This window comes from Aspergillus aculeatinus, assembly GCF_003184765.1.
Source record: "Aspergillus aculeatinus CBS 121060 unplaced genomic scaffold BO66scaffold_70, whole genome shotgun sequence".
NCBI lineage: Eukaryota > Fungi > Ascomycota > Eurotiomycetes > Eurotiales > Aspergillaceae > Aspergillus > Aspergillus aculeatinus.
In genome coordinates, this window is record NW_020291539.1 from 1 (window position 1) to 18,183 (window position 18,183).

Sequence of the window (18,183 nt, forward strand, 5' to 3'; positions counted from 1 at the left end):
ACCACCATCCCCCTCGGGCCACAAGGCAGGCAGCAGAAACCCACCCGTCTTATCGAGATTCGCGACGAGGATTGCAGAATTTTCTGGCAAGTTCGTAAACACATCTACTTTACTGAAAATGGACTATGCTAGAAGAAAGGGGGGAGCCAAGAATCATGTCGTGCAAGTTTGTTGATGATGATTATGATGACGGCGATCCACGCCTGCCTGCCATTCCAGGCTTGTGACATGAACACTTACTAGCCTCCTTGGGTTCAGCCTACTGGATTGGAGGTGTATAAGAAGAGGATTGGGATTTGACTTGAAGATGTTGTGAGGTTGATTACGTGGGAAAGGATTTGTGACGCTCGAGCTGAATCAAGCTACGGAATATCTGAAAACAACTACCTAGTACTCTGTAGCTGTGAAAGGAAGACAAACACACACTCTCTCCCCTTCTTTCTCTCTTTGCTACTTCCCCTTGTTACTTGTCGACCAAAACTGTTCATTCCACTGAGCGGCTCGGGGGAACAGATAACTTCAGGCCTAGTTCGCGGTCGGCCCTCCTCGGCCATTTGCACAAGGACACAAAAACTCCCAATCGTGGGGTCAACACCGGAAAACTTTCCCAGGGAGGACTGTTGGCGAGTGTTGGGACTCGAGTGATACTACGGTCTAGAGACTCCTTTCTGTGTCTCTTTCCATTGCCTTTCTATTTCCTTTCCCTTTCCCTTTTGTGTACTGTACCATAGAAAGAAAGAAGCGCAACCGGACAGCTGAGGTAAGCAGTGCATTGATTCGGCTTTACCATACTAATCCAGCCGTCACGGGGGGTGTCAAAAAGTGGTGTCTGATTTGTCGGAACGCCATCCGATCGAATTGGAGGTCATCTTTTCCTCTCCCAGACTCTCCCAAACTCTCCCAAACTCTCGCAGAGTCTCCCACTGCAGCAGCGACAGCTTCCTGCCATTCTCATTGGTGCTGCCAACTTTTGGTGCAGTAACGGCTGGAGACTAAACCGAATCGAGCGTCTCATCCACCCGGCCGGGCCGCGTTGATTCGTTTTCCCCATCAAATCTCAGCGCAAAGTCACTCCAAGTCACTCCAAGTCAGTCACTCACCCATGGGGTTGTCGTCGAAGTGTGGAAAGACTGGCAAGACTCGGAAAATTGGCATGTCTGACAAGAAGACTCGGGACTCTTAGAAAGGCAATTGGAATTGAGCAGAAGAACTGTGTGCTGAGTGAGTGTGCTTCTCTCTACCTAATAATATTCCTGGTCTCTCGGGCCTCCAACTGCCTACCTACTAGTTACCACCTCCCTTCCCCTCTCAATCACCGTTCCCTCTCTCTCTCTCTCGCTCTCCCTTCAATAGCACACCAAGCACCTCCTGCGAAGACATTGGAAAGGCAACTCCCACCATCATTTCCATCATTATCATAATCACCCCACCACCACCACCACAACAACAACAACGTCAACATCATCTTCTTCGATCCCGTCACTTCAAATTCTTCCCTACCTTAATGTTAATCACAAGCTATTCCTGCACACCACCCGTCCTTCCACAATAAGACTTTCTCCCCCTCTCGCCTGCATCATTGATCAAGCCATCGTGCGCCCCTCCCTTCTTCCTCCACTCGCCTCTTCGCCTCCTTCCCCGTCATCGCGTGCTGGGCTTAAGCTGTCGTGGGTTTCCCTCATCCTGCCTTCAATGTTATTAATATTATCCCTACCAATCGGTTACTGCTCGCTTTTCCCGGGGTCGCCACTGACTGATTGGAGTCGCTAATTAATTCGTCTCTAGTACAATATCAGCCCCACGTGAAGGAACGGGATACCCTCCCCCCGTTTCCCATCCCCCCTCCCCCCCTCCTCCCTTGTGTGTCAGCACTTGCTCTACTTTCTACCAGGGCTTTGTGGCGTTTGAGGCTTGCTCATCTCGGGGCAAGACTTTGCTGCAATTATTGTGCGCAGGACACCGCTATCACCCGCTGTCAGGGTCCGATCTGTGCATCATCGGTCCATCGTCATACTTGTCTCGCTTGTGAGAAACGGTCCCATCTCGCACACCCGAATACACCACTCACTGATGTAAGCTTGTGAATATCTCTCATCAATGCGCTGAGAATCTCCGTGGCAAGATCCTACACCAACCCACGGCCATCCTCTCTTCAGAATCCCGACGATGGTCGCAAACATGGATCCCTCCTCCGTCTCCAGGCAGCATGTCGACGACGATCCGCGGACGGATTTAGCGGTTGACACCCACGAGGCCTCATCGGGTTCGAGCCCAGAGAATCCCGATCTAAGTCGTGATACGAGCGTCGGCGGATCAGATAGAGTCTACCCCATCCGATCGATCGTGTCCGTCAACCCTTCTCCGACCAGTCCGTCTCAAGTCATTGCAACGACCAGCTCCACGCAGTCCCGAAGCGGAGCTCGATCCTACTCGATCATCGATTCCGACACGTGGGATCAACTTCGCACACAACCCGTCCTTACTCCACCAAGCGATGCTGCTGCCAGTGGTAGCGAACCTCAATACACCCCCGCAACCTCCGACTACGCCTCCCAACAACCATCCGAAGGCCATTCACGTAATTCCGACGCTGGCATACGGGTGCCTGTCGATTCTAACGGGACACTGCTGCCGGTGGACAAGAATAAGACGCACGTCACCTCTCGCTTCCAGCATGTCGTGACTGCTGGCGGACACGCCGTGATCACTGGCAACACGCCCGATACGTTCATGGCTTGCGAAGACGAACCCATCCACATTCCGGGGGCAGTGCAAAGCTTCGGGGTATTGCTCGCCATGCGAGAAGACGAAGATGGCATACTATCAGTTCGGGTCGCAAGCGAAAATTCGGAGGCCATCTTAGACCACACCCCGAGCAGTCTGTTCGCCCTTGAGAGCTTCTGTGACCTGTTGTCGGAGGATCAGGCCGACATCCTTCTTGATCATGTCGACTTTGTTCGCGATGAAGGTCATGATCCCAGTGCGGACGGGCCGGAGGTGTTCATATTGTCGGTCAACGATCGAAGTGGACGCCCCCGGCGATTTTGGTGCGCCATTCATGTGATCCCTACTCAACGAGAGATCATCATTTGCGAGTTTGAGCTGGAGGATGACCGGCTCAACCCTCTCAACATGGGCGGTCGCACGACGCCCCTGGCCCAATCCGACACTCTCGGGTTTGACCCCACCCCCGAACAACTGGCGAGCAGCACCGTCAATATTAGCCAACCACTACGAGTCCTACGAAATGCCCGCAGGAGACGCGGTGAAGCCGCCGCCATGGAGGTGTTCAGCATCGTCAGTCAAATCCAGGATCAATTAGGAGATGCTAAAACTCTCGATACACTCCTCAACATTACGGTGGGTCTGGTGAAAGAGTTGACCGGGTTCCATCGTGTGATGATTTATCAATTCGATAGCGAATATAACGGTACCGTCGTGGCGGAATTGGTTGACCCGCGGACCACCAAAGATCTCTATAAAGGGCTGCATTTCCCCGCTGCGGATATTCCCAGACAAGCTCGAGATCTGTATCGCATAAATAAAGTTCGATTACTTTACGATCGGGACCAACTAACTTCGCGGCTCGTCTGCCGCAGTTCAGAGGATCTAGAAACGCCTCTAGATCTGACCCACGCCCATCTACGAGCAATGTCGCCCATTCACATCCGTTACCTTGCTAACATGGGCGTTCGGTCGTCCATGTCCATCAGTATCAACAGCCCCAATGACCTGTGGGGTTTGATCTCATGTCATACCCACGGCGACGCGGCTATGAGGGTGCCTTTTCCAATTCGCAAAATGTGTCGACTGATCGGGGACACCCTTTCGCGCAACATTGAGCGTCTATCTTACACTTCACGGTTGCAAGCTCGCAAGCTGATCAACACCATTCCGACCGATGCAAATCCCTCGGGTTATATCATCGCCTCGTCAGATGATATGCTCAAGTTATTTGATGCGGATTATGGGGCTATTTCGATCCGCGGCGAAACCAAAATCTTGGGCAAGTCAACCGAATCTCATGAAATGTTGGCTTTGCTAGAGTTCTTGAAGATGCGTCAGCTTCATTCGGTGGTTGCATCGCATCATGTAACGAAAGATTTTCCCGATTTGCACTACCCTCCAGGCTTCAAGCATATCTCGGGTATGCTCTATGTGCCGCTTTCTTCCGATGGCAAGGACTTCATTGTCTTTTTCCGCAAGGGCCAGCTGACGCAGATTAAATGGGGCGGCAATCCTCATGAGAAGGAATTCAAAGATGGCCATTTGGAGCCCCGAAAGAGTTTTCAGGTCTGGAGCGAAACAGTGATCGACCAGTCTCGTGAATGGTCCGAGTCGGAAGTTGAAACTGCCGCTGTTCTTTGCCTTGTATATGGTAAATTTATCAAGGTCTGGCGACAGCAAGAAGCCGCTCTCGAGGGATCGCAGCTGACGAAGCTACTGCTGGCTAACTCCGCCCATGAGGTCCGGACCCCGTTGAACGCCATCATTAACTACCTAGAGATCGCCCTAGAAGGCGTTCTGGATACCGAGACTCGCGACAATCTCACCAAGTCATATTCTGCCTCCAAATCTCTCATTTACGTCATCAACGATCTCTTGGACCTCACCAACACCGAAAAGGGCCAGAATCTCATTAAAGACGAGGCTTTCGATCTACCTCAGATCTTTAAGGAGGCAACTGCGATGTTTGAAGGGGAGGCTAAACGCAAGGGCGTCAAATACACTGTGATCACTCATCCAGGCATTCCTCGGACGGTCCTAGGCGACGAACGCCGCGTGCGACAAGCCATCAGTAACCTCATTTCTAATGCCGTTCAATACACGACCGAGGGCGAAGTCACCGTCGAATTCTGGCGCGCTCCTGTCACCCCAGAGCCCGGCGTCGTCACCATCCAGATGACAGTACTTGATACGGGATGCGGGATGTCTGACACGATGCTCGAAACCTTATTCCAAGAGCTTGAACAGGTTTCCTATAACGACGACGACACTTACTTCTTCGATCGCGATCCCAACAACCCAACCGAGGCGAACGCAGGAGAAGGAGAAAAGGGAGTCCTGGGCTTGGGTCTGGCGTTGGTGTCGCGAATCGTCCGCAACACTCACGGTCAGCTCAGTGTCCGGTCGGAGCAAGGCAAAGGAAGCCGTTTTCAGATCTCACTCCAATTCGTGACCGCAAGCGATGAACAGCCGGAGTTGGAACCGACTGACATTCCGGCTCATACTGATAGCCCGACGCCCTTTCAGGCGAAGGAAGAGTTTGTGCTTGTGGATAACAGCTCAACTACTCCTCACGAGGGCCGACGACGTAGCGGCGACATCTCACGAGCTGGTAGTGCTGAGAAAATACATCCCAATCAAATTCCGATCGACAGCCTCAAAGATAAGCTTGCTGGCGTATCTATCCGAGAACTGTCCAGACTCGCCCAAACCGGGTCAGCAGATGACGTCGCAGACTCCTCACAACCTGATACAAAGGTGCCCGCATCTCCTATCACGCAACCATCGAAGGGTCAAACGATCCTTCAGGATTCCGAGCCTAAGACTCTTTCCGGCGTCTACAGCATCCTCGTGGCGGAAGACGATCCTATCAACAGCAAGATCATCCAGAAAAGACTCGACAAGGCCGGCCACGCTGTTCACTTGACTGTCAACGGCGAGGAATGTGCGGCGGCATTCCGTGCCGATCCTGCGCGCTATGACCTTGTGTTGATGGACATACAGGTAAGCGATGATCCATCCCCCATCGAACGATATGCACCATACTGACTTTCTTGCCTTTTTCCAATCAGATGCCTATCGTCGACGGTCTGAACTCAACCAAGATGATTCGCCAGCTCGAGAAGGAGCCGAACTGCTCCCTCTCCCCGATCGCAGAAGCCAACAACCGGGTGCCTATATTTGCAGTGTCCGCCTCACTCCTCGAAAAAGACATGCCCTTATATGTTGGTGCAGGCTTTGATGGATGGGTGATGAAGCCCATCAACTTCAACCGTCTCAATGTGCTTCTCAGTGGATTGGAAGACCAGCAAGCCCGCAGCAATGCTACCTACCGGCCTGGAGATTGGGAGAACGGGGGCTGGTTTTAGATTGTCTCCAGCGCTTACCGCTCGCTTACCCACCGACTTTATTCACCTCCAACTCCCTTCCTCGAACTCCTGCCGACTCTTCTATCTCCGATCATATAATCCCGAAAACCCTCCCATCTCCCTGCCCGTTTATCCTTCCATATGACGAGGAACGAAAATTCTATGACCGGTTACGATGCCTTTTGTCCAGAAGCATGTGATCTTCGTATCTTTTTGTTTTATCTCTGTTGGGATCCCATTATCAAAGTCATAATGATGAAAAATTCGTTGCATTTACACCTGGATTCATTCCATCGAGATTCCTTTTTTTTTTCTGTGTTTTCTTGCCTATTGGGACCGCTGTCACTCAAACCATATATTTTCTCCATGTATACCCCACTAGTTTGGACTGGGCCTTATCATTTCTTGTTACCATCAATGGCCAGGGCTTGTTTCTTGTTTCTGGTTCTCGACTACATGTTTTCCGTTCGATTAACTACTACAGCTTTGCGCAACTCAAAATACACCACAACCTTCTACTCCTTTGTGTCTTGTGTGGGACTGTGTATGTGTACGTTTACTAGGATTCTCTTTTTGGAATTACGGGTTGTTTCTGAAGTCTGTTGGTGCAGATACGATGGGCATGATTGGATTGGAGTTTTGGCTGGATGCCATTGGCCTCTGCGAGGCAGAATGTGATTCACTTCCCATGATCTTATACTATAGTCAAGTCACCGCCGGTTGTTTAAACCCCTCCTCTTCCTCGTATCCTGTTCGGCCTCGATGGATCTATACCATCACGCTCAATGTCAAATCTCCCCCTTTTCACGCGACCTTGTGTAGGACCTCTGTATCCATGATGTAGCAGCGCCCCTCTTTCCCCCCCCCCCCCCCCCCCCGTCCAGATATGTACATGTACACATGCATGCCTCGAATCCCCAGGCGGTTCCTGTACTGTACTGTACTGTACTGTACTGCACTGTACCTAGAGAAATTCCCACAACAGTGTGATACAAGAACATGCCAACCACAAAGGTCCTTTCCTTCTCTAGCTTCTTCCCTTTCCGTTTCTTCCAGTGTGTCTTTCTCTACCCGTTCACCTGTTCCTTCCGAGAAATACAGACGAAGAGACGAAGAAGACGAGGTAAATGTGGATAGAGCTAGAGCATACCTAGAGCAGGCCGCCTCCCATGCGCGCGATCAAGGGAGATGCGAGGTATCTATCGCCGTCTACCTTGTTTGTTTTGCTTTCTTTTTTTTTTGTGTTTGTTCCATCAGGATAGGGTTCTGGGTTCTCGGACCCTCGATGCATCCCTCCCCCTCCCTCTTGAGGTTGCGGGCCTTCCTCGCTGAGATAGGACGATATGCTTCACCTTCTTCTTTTCCCGGGGCTTTCTGCATTGACGGATGGATTGGTGAGTTGCTGGATCTCTGAGAGGGTTGGAGCTGGGTAATCGGCCATTTGAAGATGCGGGGGAGGGTTGTTGGACTTAGGGGGAAGGGGGGAGGAAGGAAGGAAGGAAGGAAGGAAGAATTAATGAGGCGGATGAGGTGAGTGGGATTGCTAGTGGGCGAGGCTGGGGATGCTGAATGGCTTAGTTGGGTGGATTAGCTTGCTCGTGTTCTTGATATATCAGGAATGTGTAAGTGGAAGGTGAATGCAAATGGGCCAAGGTGGGATGAATGATAATATCTTGGGTGGGTATATAGCTCTTGCATATGCTCTATCAAATATACGGGGACATCTACTAGCATACAGGGAAACAGGCTGATAATCTCGTTCTTGGCTACCTGATACATGACAAGAGGCCATCCCTCCAAGGTAAATTATAGTCATCACTGAAGAAGAAAAAGCAGGTCTGCAGACCAGTGCGACACGAAAGAATTTTGTATTACAAATTCCGGTGAAACGAGGAAGAGCGTCACGACATCAACGCCAACCAACACCGACGGCTTCTCATACTGCGTTGCTCCATGTTCGCGGGGTGAAATGCTGCTGAGCGCTGAGCGTGGGCTCGAGGGCTTCGAGGTCTTGTCGGCCGTGGACGAGAGGGTCGGTCGACAGCGTGCGGGATGTGGTCGCCATCGAGTCGCCCGTCCTGGGTGACGAGGGCGTCTCCGGGGTCTTATTCGGGTTGACTGTCACTTCTTGGTGGGTCTGGGTCGTCTCCTGCGAGCTTGGCTGTTGGCCGGACTGCGCGCCGGTGCTGCGCGCAGACCCCTCGTTGAATTGCAGGTCGTCGACCTCGGGGGAGTTGTTGAAGCGGAGAGAGCTGCCCTCAGTTGCCTGGTGATGGCAGACGCCCGGAGCGCTTTGAATCAGGCGGATCAATTTCCCCAGGCTGAAGAACTCCAGCTTCAGTTTGAGGACCGAGAAGAAAGCTGTCAGCGCAGAAATAATGTAGAGCTGGCCGCAGAGGACGACGACCACGATGATGATGTCGGTAACAACCATCATGGTGGTCGCGACGATCAGATAGAAGACCATCTTGCGCCCTTCACGGCCCTTGATCATGATCAGGGGCTTGAGGTTGCGGGCTGTCGCCCAGACGAAGACGCCGCCCACGATCATCTCGCGTACGCAGGTGGCTGTCACGGACAGCTTCTCGAAGATTTTGTAAAGTTTCCTGACATGTTCACCATCGGGAGAGGCGGAGATAGTGACGATGATGGCCTGTGGGAGTAGAAATACCACCGAACTAATGACGATCATCCAAAATAGCCATCGGATCTTGCGGCCACTGGTGACGAGGTGAAGCCGCGAGTAGATGACCAGGGTGTTGCCAACATTGAGGGTGGGATAGCAAATCACAATGACGAAGACCAGCCCAAAGCGTGCTTGGGGTACAGCGAACCACAGAAGGGTAATGACAACGGTGAAGATGAGGGTGGCCAGCGTCGATAAGAGCAGGCTCCAGAAGTATAACCCCCGGCGACGTTTGAAGAAGTCAAATATCAGAAGCAGGAGCTCAATCGAGCCAAACGCGGCAACCGCCAGGAAACATGCAAGCAAGAAGGTCTTTGGAAGAGATACAGTGCGAATCAGTTGAATCGTGCCCGCCATATTTGTCTCGGTTAATGTTTGGTATAATGTGCAATCATGCCCTCTGATATCAAGAAGAGGTTCATCAGGGAATAGTGCGGAATGAATAGGTATGTGGATATTATAGTCGAATCCGAGGCTCCGAGGCATTGGGGCATTGGGGCCTCATAGATTCCAAACAAAGGAGTCTCAAAACAACAGAGAATCTGGCTCGATGCCCAGGCGCTACCGCGCATGATGGGTGTGCTGAGCTAATAGAATCCTCATCGAGTCGCGTCAAGAGTAACCGATAAATCCGGCACTTTGAACTGCGGGTTGATCTCTTCCATACCGTGGTTCTCATGCTTTCGACAAGGGTAGCTGTCAAGCTTGTCCGTAGCGATGGCTGAAGGCTTGCTTTATCCCAAGTATGGTAGCTTCGATTTTCTACCCAGCAAATGCAGGCTGTGCATTTCCGACCGTCGAACATCGACCACTTAGATGCCAGGATGCTATCGGTAGGAAAGTTACGCATCTGCTCGTTGTGGATGTCACCATTTCGATGTATTGCGGGGAGGGCCGAAGGTGATTTCGCGTAACCTGATAGTTCCCAGCGTGGCGAAACATTCAGCAGACGGTAGGTCGGGCCTTGGTCGTATCTACCTAATCAATTGCTGCCGATACTGGCAAGCTGAAATCAGAGCGAAGAGCTCCCCTTGCATGCTCCGTCACGCTCTACTGCATTGCTCCGAATTGGCCAAAGCTTATTGTCGTCCCATACCGTGGTTGACGGCGGCAGTCTCGCGAGTCTGGAACCGCCTATGTGGTCGTGCTTTCGACGCGCCAGACTTCAGACAAAGAAACCGCGAGAGGCATATGCCACAGAGCTAATGTGGGCGGCGACTTGATGGCATTCCCGACGATGTCTGGGTCTACGGTGGTCGCCCTTCCTCGCCCGATCCCTGCGCAGACCCCTGCTGATCAATGCCAAATTGGCTAGCAGGCTTTCAGGGTTGAATGCGGCTAGCTCTGCTGTCAACCAGGGACTCGATCCTCGATCTCCAGGGTTGAGCTCGCTGGCTATTGTTTGTAGCAGGCAATGCAAAATACTGCCTGTCGCATTACATCCTCTGAACTCTTTGTAATTGGGTAGGCCTCCCTATGAGAAGAGGGTAGCGTCAACTCCACTAGTCCAAGCATGCAGGAGGTGATTTCCGGCAGGCTGTTGTGAGTGGCCAGGCAGACGCAAGAGGCTGCAGCTTGTTATGCATACGGAGTGCCCTGGGCCTCAACCGCGGGGTGGGATCTCGTAGAATCAACAAGCTGGGGCAATCTTCTAGATGAGAAATGGTAGGAGGAAGCACTTTTCCTGTACTCAGCAAAATCTCATAGAAACGCTGCCAGTTGATGTCTGTCTGCCAAAGCCAGACCCACGGGGTATCTAGTATCTAGGCAGCCGACGGAGGTCCAGATGCTCATGCTTGTGACACGATGACGAAGCAACGTCCGCTGAGTTTATATTTGAAATGGTTATCACCAGTAGCAGGCGCAGGCGCAAATGGGAGTGTGGTCATTAATAGAAGCATGGAACAAAGAACGAAGACCGACTCAAGGGGGAGGGGCGAAAAGTGTCGAGGATAGAGTGTGGATGTATTACTCACGTACCAGTACGGAGTATGGAGTAGAGTGTAGGAAGAGAAGCGGAGAGGGGAGAGGGGAGAGAGAGGGAGAGAGAGAGAGAGCCTGAGGCGGCGACTCAGGGGAGCTTCAGGCCGTAACCGGCAAGTGGTCTGTGCGGCTGCAGCTGACGTTGACGTCGTTGTCGTTGTCGTTGTCGTTCCGGTTGTCGTTTTCCCCCCTCAAAGCTGAGGCAGCAATTCGTTCCAATTCGTTCCCGCATCTCCAGCATCCAGCCATCCATTCTTTCACTTCATTCAGTCACTCTTTTCCATTCCAATATCCAATACACCCTCCCCCCCCCTCCAGGGAACTTAACGAAGATCTCCCGTCTACCAAATATGCTTTTGACTTAGCTTCATTCCATCCTTGTTTCCCGCTCTTCTTTCACTTATCCAGAAATTCAGTTTAACTCGCTACACGAACAACACCGCCATGGTGCGCCTGTGGCCTTTCAAGGTACGTTCCACACCCACTGATCGCAACTCCTCTCACTCACTTGCGTCGGGAACCTTCCCCAACATCAGGCCGAAGACGACTCTCCAGCATCCTTCGAGAAAGCTCTATCAGCCCTATCCGAGAAGATCACCCGAACCACCAACCGCCTCGACCTTCACCGGCAACACGCCCGCCGCTTCAAGGCCCTCTGGACCCTCTACACCACCTTCGCCTACCTCCTCTACTCCATCATCTTGGCTCTGGTGCTAGGATGGCAGAACTGGGGGATAGCTGAATACGCCGCCATAGTCGGCGGGCCCATCCTGTATGACCTCATTCCCCCCCTCCCCCGTCAATCACCAGCTCCTTTCCTCCTCTTGTCTCCAACAAACCTGACACACCGCTTTCTCTCCGCAAACAGAATCTACACCGTCCGCACAGGCGCCACACGGTACTACGACTACCGCATCACCAAGACACAAGCCCACCTCGACTCCCTCCAGAAACAACGCGACGCCACCATCGAGAAACTCAAAGAAGCCACCCGCTACAACTCCACCCAGCAGCTCCTGGAGAAATATGGCGGCGGCACCCTCAAGCGCACCAGGTCCCGAACCGGCGACGAGAAGCGCAAGTCTGACGCCTCCGCGGCCGCCGGCAAGAAGCGTAACCAACAGCAGCAGCAGCAGCAGCCATTCGTTCAACGCACGGGGCTACCTCCACCCCCGACGGCCAATATCCGTCGTACACCGCAACACCAACAACAACAACAGCCGCAACACCTTCCTCCCTCTCCGTTCATGATTCCAGGCCACGAGCAGCGGCAGCAGCAGCAGCAGCAGCAGGGGCCCAGGTCGGGGCCGGGGTCGAACCTGCCCTCACCGCCTGCATTCGACGAGCCGGGTTTCGCGCCCAATGCCTTCTCCTCCACCCCGCCGCAGTACATCGAATCCTCACACTGGTATGATCGGTTGCTGGACGTGTTGCTGGGCGAGGACGAGACCCAGCCCAAGAACCGCATGGTGCTGATCTGCGCCACCTGTCGGCTGGTCAACGGCCAGGCGCCCCCCGGGGTCAAGTCTCTGGAGGAGCTGGGGCGCTGGCGGTGCGGGAGCTGTGGCGCGTGGAATGGCGAGGAGAGCGAGGCCAAGAAGGTGCTTGCGGGCATACGGAATGAGCCTGCACTTACCGCTGCCGCTGCGGACAACACCGATGTCGAGGTCCAGTCGTCTGTTAGCGAGCGATCGGACGACGGGGTGATTGTTGCGGCCAGTGACGATGAGCAGGTCGATTCGGGGAGTGATGGCGTCGAGGGGGGCGAGAACCAGTCGGTGGAGGATGAAGCAGAAGACGAGGAAGAGGAAGAGGTGAAGAAGGAGGAACCTGTTCCGAAGACGACTCGTGGACGTGGTAAAGCGGGGAAGAGAAAGGGCTGAGCTACGGTCGTAGGCTCCTTAGGGACTTTTGTATTATTGCTTTTATTCTCTTGGTATGGTTGAGACAATACATCATTCTTACTCCAATTAGTACGTAGCTTGTGCGTTTCACCCTTCGGTATGGACTTGGGGTACATGGCAAAGCGAGTCAGCTGTACGGATTGACGATATAGTTATACCGAGGTATAAGGTGATTTGAAATCACGACCATAGAATTCCAAGCTTCCACTACCATTCAGCCAGCATGAAAGCCCATGCGCTTGCCCCGTTAATAGCCCAATCTGTCTCTGTCTGGTTCCGTTCCTAAGTATCATGTTTCTACCAAAAGCAGTCCCAAAAAAGCAGTCTGTGATCAACCATAACCGATGCAAGCCTCCAAAAGATGATCACTCTGATCTCTTCTATGTATCTGCCCAAAAGATACCATGTGATTGCTCCGGCACAAGTACTGTAGTACTAAAAGTAGAGCGACCTGCCGTCTCCCAAGAGCATCCAAGCATCCAAGAAACATTCTTCCTCCAAGAAGATCTCCAATCTCCGATCCCCGATCGAGAGTAGACGTCGGCAAAACCAGAGACTCATCGTCGTTACCTTCGTCCTTAAGTCCCCCTACTCTTCAGAAGCTCGATGGTCTGATACGCGGCCTTGACCTCCGCTTCCTCGGCGCACGAACAACCCTCGACCACGACCACAACCTCCCCAGCTATCTCGACCTGACACCGATACGTAGCGTCTTCCTCCGCCGCCGCCGACGCTGCCGCCGCCGTCGGCCCCTGCGCCTCGGAGACCACCACCCGCTGCGACGTGAACACCGTACCCCCCAGCCCAGCCGTTGCAGCCAACTGCTGCGCCACCATCTTGGGATGCACCACATCCACCCCCTCCGCCAAGACGCGGCGCAGGAACCAGAGGATACCGATCCGTTCGGCAAACCTGACACACTCATCGAGACTCCCGTCGGAGTCCACGAAGATCGCCCCGAGGACGCTCTCGATGAGATCCGAGAAGAACTTGTCGGCGTTGAGCGCGGAGAGGGCCTGCCAGGGGTACTGGGGGCCGTGGTGCAGGGTGTCGAGGATCGAGGCGCGGAGGGCCCGGTGGCGGGCGAGGGCTTGGTCGCGCGCGTGCTTGAGGTCGGTGCCGCCGCCGCAGCGCATGAAGTGCCAGAGGGACAGAACCTCGGTGGCGGAGGAGAGGGTGATCTGATCCGCGGCGTGGGTTGCGACCTGGGTGCGTGCTTGGGTGAGGGAGAACTCCATGCAGAAGAAGGCGAGGAGGTTGGCGTTCACAACGGCGTGTTTGATGCGGGTCATTTCGCCCTGTGAGATTTCCGTGGGGTGGGCGAGGAGGGTGGTCAGGATGACCATGTCCAGGACGGCGTCGCCGAGGAACTCGAGGCGTTGGTACGATTGCGTCGAGGCGTCGTGTTGGCACGAAGGGTGGGTGAGCGCCTCGACGAGGATCGCCGGTTTCTCGAACGTGTAGCCGATGCGCTCGACGAGCTTCTCGTCGTTGACGGTATGCTGGGTGGGGGACTGGGACTCGGCGAAGGGCAGAGCCTGGCCCAGGTGTTTGAGGTCAACTTCGGGAAGAAATCGTCGGATGCAGGCGTGGGCTCGATCAAACCCGCCGTCGAGATACGCTGCGCCGATAAGAGCTTCTACTACATCAGCAAGCACCTTCGTCGACATCGAACGTCGACCGGCAGCAGATGCTAGTTTCTCGGAGATGAGCGGCGCACTCCACTTGCGCGGCATGGAAGTCTTGTTGATGATAAATGCGTCCAGCCCGGCGTCAAGCGCGGCGCGAGCGAGGCGATGATTCTTGATAATCGAGTCTCTTCCCTGGGATAAGTACCCTTCATGCCAGTTAGGGTTCTGAAAGAAGAGCTGGCAGGATACAGTAAACTTCAAAACCGTGTCACCGAAGAATTCATACCGCTGGTAATCTGTTAAGGCGCTGGCTGAGGGTGTAGTAATAGCAGTTATAATATAGTCGGTGTTCGAGAAGTCGACATCTTGCAAGATCTCTTGACACAGCCTCGTCGCAAGTAGATTCGCTTCCAGTTTATTGATAATAGCAGATATAAAGCGGCCAAAAATGCTCTGCGTAAATGAGAGCTTTTCGATAGTACATAAATCTGCTGGTATAATGCACACTTTCGCAGAAGTAACTGGCATAGCGTCCATCTTTGCAGCCAACTTTTGGCGATGCAGAAGGTTCCTCCTGCGAGGGAGATTAGTACACTCGACTTTGACAACAGTCAAGCCGTCCTCTTCTGTTACAACCCACTCTCGGAAAAGCATCGGATTGTTGTAGCAATCTCTTACGACATTCATTACAGGGTGATGGTTGCGGGCATACACATCACAAGCAGACTCAATGCCCTCATACTGGAGGAACCAGCTTTCCAGCTCAGTGTGCGGTATGTCGGGCCCAAATAGCAGCACAAAGTCTTGCTCTTGTTCTGGTGTCGTAGGTTTCGAACTAGTTGCCCTAAGGAAAAGTGAGGTGATCGACCCCATATGTTCGACGGCGTCAGCTGTCAGACCTACTGCCCGATTGGGAGCCTCAAAGTTCAATGTGAAGGTCGTATTGCTGTCCCAGAATAAAGTCATCGGGTTGAGTGTTGGCAATACAGTCGGTGTAGTCAACCTCACGTACATGTGGGCAGCCTCTCCATTGCGTCCAACAGCAATTCGAGTCTGATGAAGATCTGGCGAGGACCATGAATACGCCCAATCAACCCAAGGATCATACTGCTCTGCCACTTCTAGTAGAGCTGGAATGTCCGCAGCATCAGTCTTCTCGAGTTCTTCTTTGCCGGTGAACGGGAGAAGATTGTCGTTCAGCAAACCGAACTCGTACAGCGCTTTGTATGCCTGGAAGGCTGCTTCTTTTCTCGCTGCCCGCTCTGTTTTCCACCATCGCTTGCCGTCAGTGCGACGAATGTTGGGATGAACGCAGGCTGGAAGAATCACTGTTCCTCTCAGTAATCCTGCATCGTCCATTTCATACGAGTATTCGGCCCGAGTATCGACATAGGACTGACGGGGCAAGACATCGCAGAAATGCGTCAGATGTGCGACAGCACCATCTGCCGTGAGCACAGCACTGTATCAGGCATTAGCTGGATAATACGATAGCGGGGTTCTGAAATGGTGCATACCCGGTAGACTCAACGACAAGTCTTTCCGTCACTTCTTCGTTGAGCTCCTCAAGGGCACACGCCTCCAGCAATTTCCGTTCGTCATCTTCGTAAGCTTTTATCATGGCTTGCTCAAGAGATTCCCATCTGCCGGTTCCAGCAGATTCGTCATTATCTGCGAACATAATGGCATAGGTCGACTCCCTATGTCGAGCCCGCCCGCGACGCTGGACAAACGATTTCAAATTGGGTGGCTTGTCGTAACAAACCACCACGCTGCATGCACTGATGTCGATACCCTCCTCAAGCACATCGGTTGCAACTATCAAGTTTGTCTGTCCACTTTTGAAGTCGCTCAGGGTTTCACGCTGCAGTCGAGGATCCAAGAGCTCGCCCAGAACGTCTTTGCTGCCACCGTTGGACCAGCCAACATAGGCGGCAGAGCGAAAGCGATTCCTCGTCGACGGGTGGACTGACAGTAGTCGGGCCAGCACACTAACAGTTACACGCTGCTTTGCGAAGACCAACCCTGCAAAGTCTGGGTGCGCTCTTTCGTGTAAGAATTCCAGAAGAACACTCAGTTTCCGAGATATTCGATAATCATCCGCGTTGGGCGACGTGAGCGTAATTTTTGGGGCAGGGAGTTGGGACAAGAATTTAATTAGGTAGGCTCTCTCCTCATCTGTCCATCCCGACGCGGATTGAGAGTCCTCTGACTTCGATCTTAGTTGTTCGAACGACGCAGCGATGTAGTAATCAGCAGCCCACTCCCCAAGTTCCTCGAAGATATGTGTACTTCGGGCCACGAATTTCCTCAGCTGCTCGCGACAAAAGGTCTTGCCCGAGAGAAGCACCTTCTGCAGTGCGGTCCCGTTTACGGGACTTTTCCGCAGCTGCCTGACATACGGGTCGGCCTCAATGTCGAGAGTCTGCCAGGCACTTATAAGGGCACGCAATGTCCTGCTCCCAATTACCTCTGTCTCAGGATCAAAAGGAGTATAGAACATTGGACGCAGATGAGGGCAGTGCGTGAACCTCCGCAGCTCGTGTCGATGCTTGCGGGGTGTCTTGCAGATTGCATCCAGATTGGCCTCGATCTTCCTAATTTCATAGCGGTCAACACAGAGAAGACAGGTCAACATGTCCCTGACCACACTCACTGGAGCTCCTCCGGCTTAGATCTCACAATCGGACTCGCCGTCAGACCCAATATCTTTGGCACTGCATTGTAGCCGTGCTCCGCAAGAGCCGGATGATAAAAGTCTTGCATTATCTTGTTGGCTGGGTGACGTCGCATGCAATGGTGGGCTAGTGTTATTCGATATCATAAGCCCCGTCCTGCTACCACCTGTAAGAATCTCCACGTCGCTCACTGACCTTCATCGAAGATCATCAAACTCAATTGACCGATCCTCACGAATCCATGGCTCATAGCATCGGCCAACACCGCATGTGTGGAGAAGACCACTTGGACGTCCTGAAGCACTGCATCCCAGACAGTCTGGTCTGTCCACAACTCCACTTTATCCAGCCCGGTGAGGGTTCTTGCTCTCATGGCGGGGATATGCGCTGAGATCGCTTGATGCTGCTGTTGACACAGAGCAACAGTGGGGGTCAAGAACCAGATCAACTTCTCGCAATTCGCATCAGTTGAACTGTGTACATCGGAGGTGCAGTGCTTTTTCATTTTTCTTCTCACCTTGTGTGGATTCCTCTCCAGTTCTGTCTTGATCCGCAACAAGGCTCTATGTAGTCATGATTAGAGTTCAAAGCATACTTAAGTGCATGTGGTGGCATAGTAGCAAAGCATACATATGCGTCTTTCCGCTGCCAGTGCCCATCTATCAAAGCGAGAGGCGCCGTTAGTTGTCCGTTTGACCAGTTTGCCGCTGTTTGACCTCACCGTAACGATGATATTGCCTTTCAGACTGGCCTCATACATCTCCGTCTGGTAACTCCGGGGCCGGTACCCGACGGGGTCATCGGGTCCTTGAATCAGAGTCGGGCCAGCCATGTTGTCGAACAATTCTTCAGCATGGGGAGATTGAGTGGAATGGTATGTGGCATCCGAGCACATATGGCTCTCTCTCTCTCTCGTCTGACTGAAAGGAGGGGCAATGCTGGAAAGCGTAGGGTGGCTGTAGGGTGGGGGAAGATGATAAACAATGGGTGTGGGGTAAGCAAACTTAACAAACCCTGTCACTAAAACCCATGGATACCAGGTACTCTTAGAGATCATGTCCAAGCCAATGGGGGTCTCTGTTTGTGAGAAAAGAAAAGACTTTTTTACAGAAAATGTTCCAGACCCAGCCTCCATAAACAAATTATCAAGTCACTTCAGCGGACGGAAAAGCACCTCCTGGTTCAGAGGAGTCACTCTTCCGGCAG

General features: G+C 53.0%; 5 protein-coding genes across 5 annotated transcripts; 3 read left to right on the forward strand and 2 right to left on the reverse strand.

Moving 5' to 3' along the window:
• Nucleotides 1-2,178: 2,178 nt before the first annotated feature.
• Nucleotides 2,179-6,095, forward strand: fphA (putative sensor histidine kinase/response regulator; the record flags this gene model as incomplete). Its single annotated transcript, XM_025648994.1, has 2 exons — nucleotides 2,179-5,730; nucleotides 5,799-6,095. 2 exons carry the CDS (start codon nucleotides 2,179-2,181, stop codon nucleotides 6,093-6,095), a joined length of 3,849 nt encoding a protein of 1,282 aa, XP_025498765.1.
• Nucleotides 6,096-6,113: 18 nt separating this feature from the next.
• Nucleotides 6,114-6,824, forward strand: BO66DRAFT_226677 (uncharacterized protein). The gene has a single exon (XM_025642730.1). It carries the CDS (start codon nucleotides 6,237-6,239, stop codon nucleotides 6,771-6,773), a length of 537 nt encoding a protein of 178 aa, XP_025498766.1. The 5' UTR covers nucleotides 6,114-6,236; the 3' UTR covers nucleotides 6,774-6,824.
• A 1,570-nt stretch (nucleotides 6,825-8,394) lies between these two features.
• BO66DRAFT_302216 (uncharacterized protein) lies at nucleotides 8,395-9,087 on the reverse strand (the record flags this gene model as incomplete). Its single annotated transcript, XM_025643220.1, has 1 exon — nucleotides 8,395-9,087. A coding segment is annotated over one exon (693 nt), but the record flags the coding sequence as incomplete, so codon positions are not given.
• Nucleotides 9,088-10,967: 1,880 nt separating this feature from the next.
• On the forward strand, nucleotides 10,968-12,732 carry BO66DRAFT_359925 (uncharacterized protein). The gene is made up of 3 exons (XM_025644985.1): nucleotides 10,968-11,232; nucleotides 11,301-11,536; nucleotides 11,633-12,732. Exons 1-3 carry the CDS (start codon nucleotides 11,209-11,211, stop codon nucleotides 12,645-12,647), a joined length of 1,275 nt encoding a protein of 424 aa, XP_025498768.1. The 5' UTR covers nucleotides 10,968-11,208; the 3' UTR covers nucleotides 12,648-12,732.
• Nucleotides 12,733-12,911: 179 nt separating this feature from the next.
• On the reverse strand, nucleotides 12,912-17,809 carry BO66DRAFT_423819 (putative RNA helicase/RNAse III; the record flags this gene model as incomplete). The annotated part of the gene is made up of 7 exons (XM_025650132.1): nucleotides 12,912-15,635; nucleotides 15,666-15,761; nucleotides 15,817-16,896; nucleotides 16,956-17,103; nucleotides 17,173-17,425; nucleotides 17,495-17,540; nucleotides 17,694-17,809. The coding sequence occupies 7 exons, from the start codon at nucleotides 17,807-17,809 to the stop codon at nucleotides 13,247-13,249; spliced, it is 4,128 nt and encodes a 1,375-aa protein (XP_025498769.1). The 3' UTR covers nucleotides 12,912-13,246.
• Nucleotides 17,810-18,183: the final 374 nt, after the last annotated feature.

What these genes read in the sequence shown, in the direction of transcription:
- BO66DRAFT_226677 (XM_025642730.1), top strand. Translation starts at nt 6,237, where the DNA reads ATGACGAGGAACGAAAATTCTATGACCGGTTACGATGCCTTTTGTCCA.
- BO66DRAFT_359925 (XM_025644985.1), top strand. Translation starts at nt 11,209, where the DNA reads ATGGTGCGCCTGTGGCCTTTCAAG. An exon ending in TGCGCCTGTGGCCTTTCAAG is followed by an intron (nt 11,233 to 11,300) that starts GTACGTTCCACA and finishes CCCCAACATCAG; the next exon opens with GCCGAAGACGACTCTCCAGC. An exon ending in ATAGTCGGCGGGCCCATCCT is followed by an intron (nt 11,537 to 11,632) that starts GTATGACCTCAT and finishes CTCCGCAAACAG; the next exon opens with AATCTACACCGTCCGCACAG.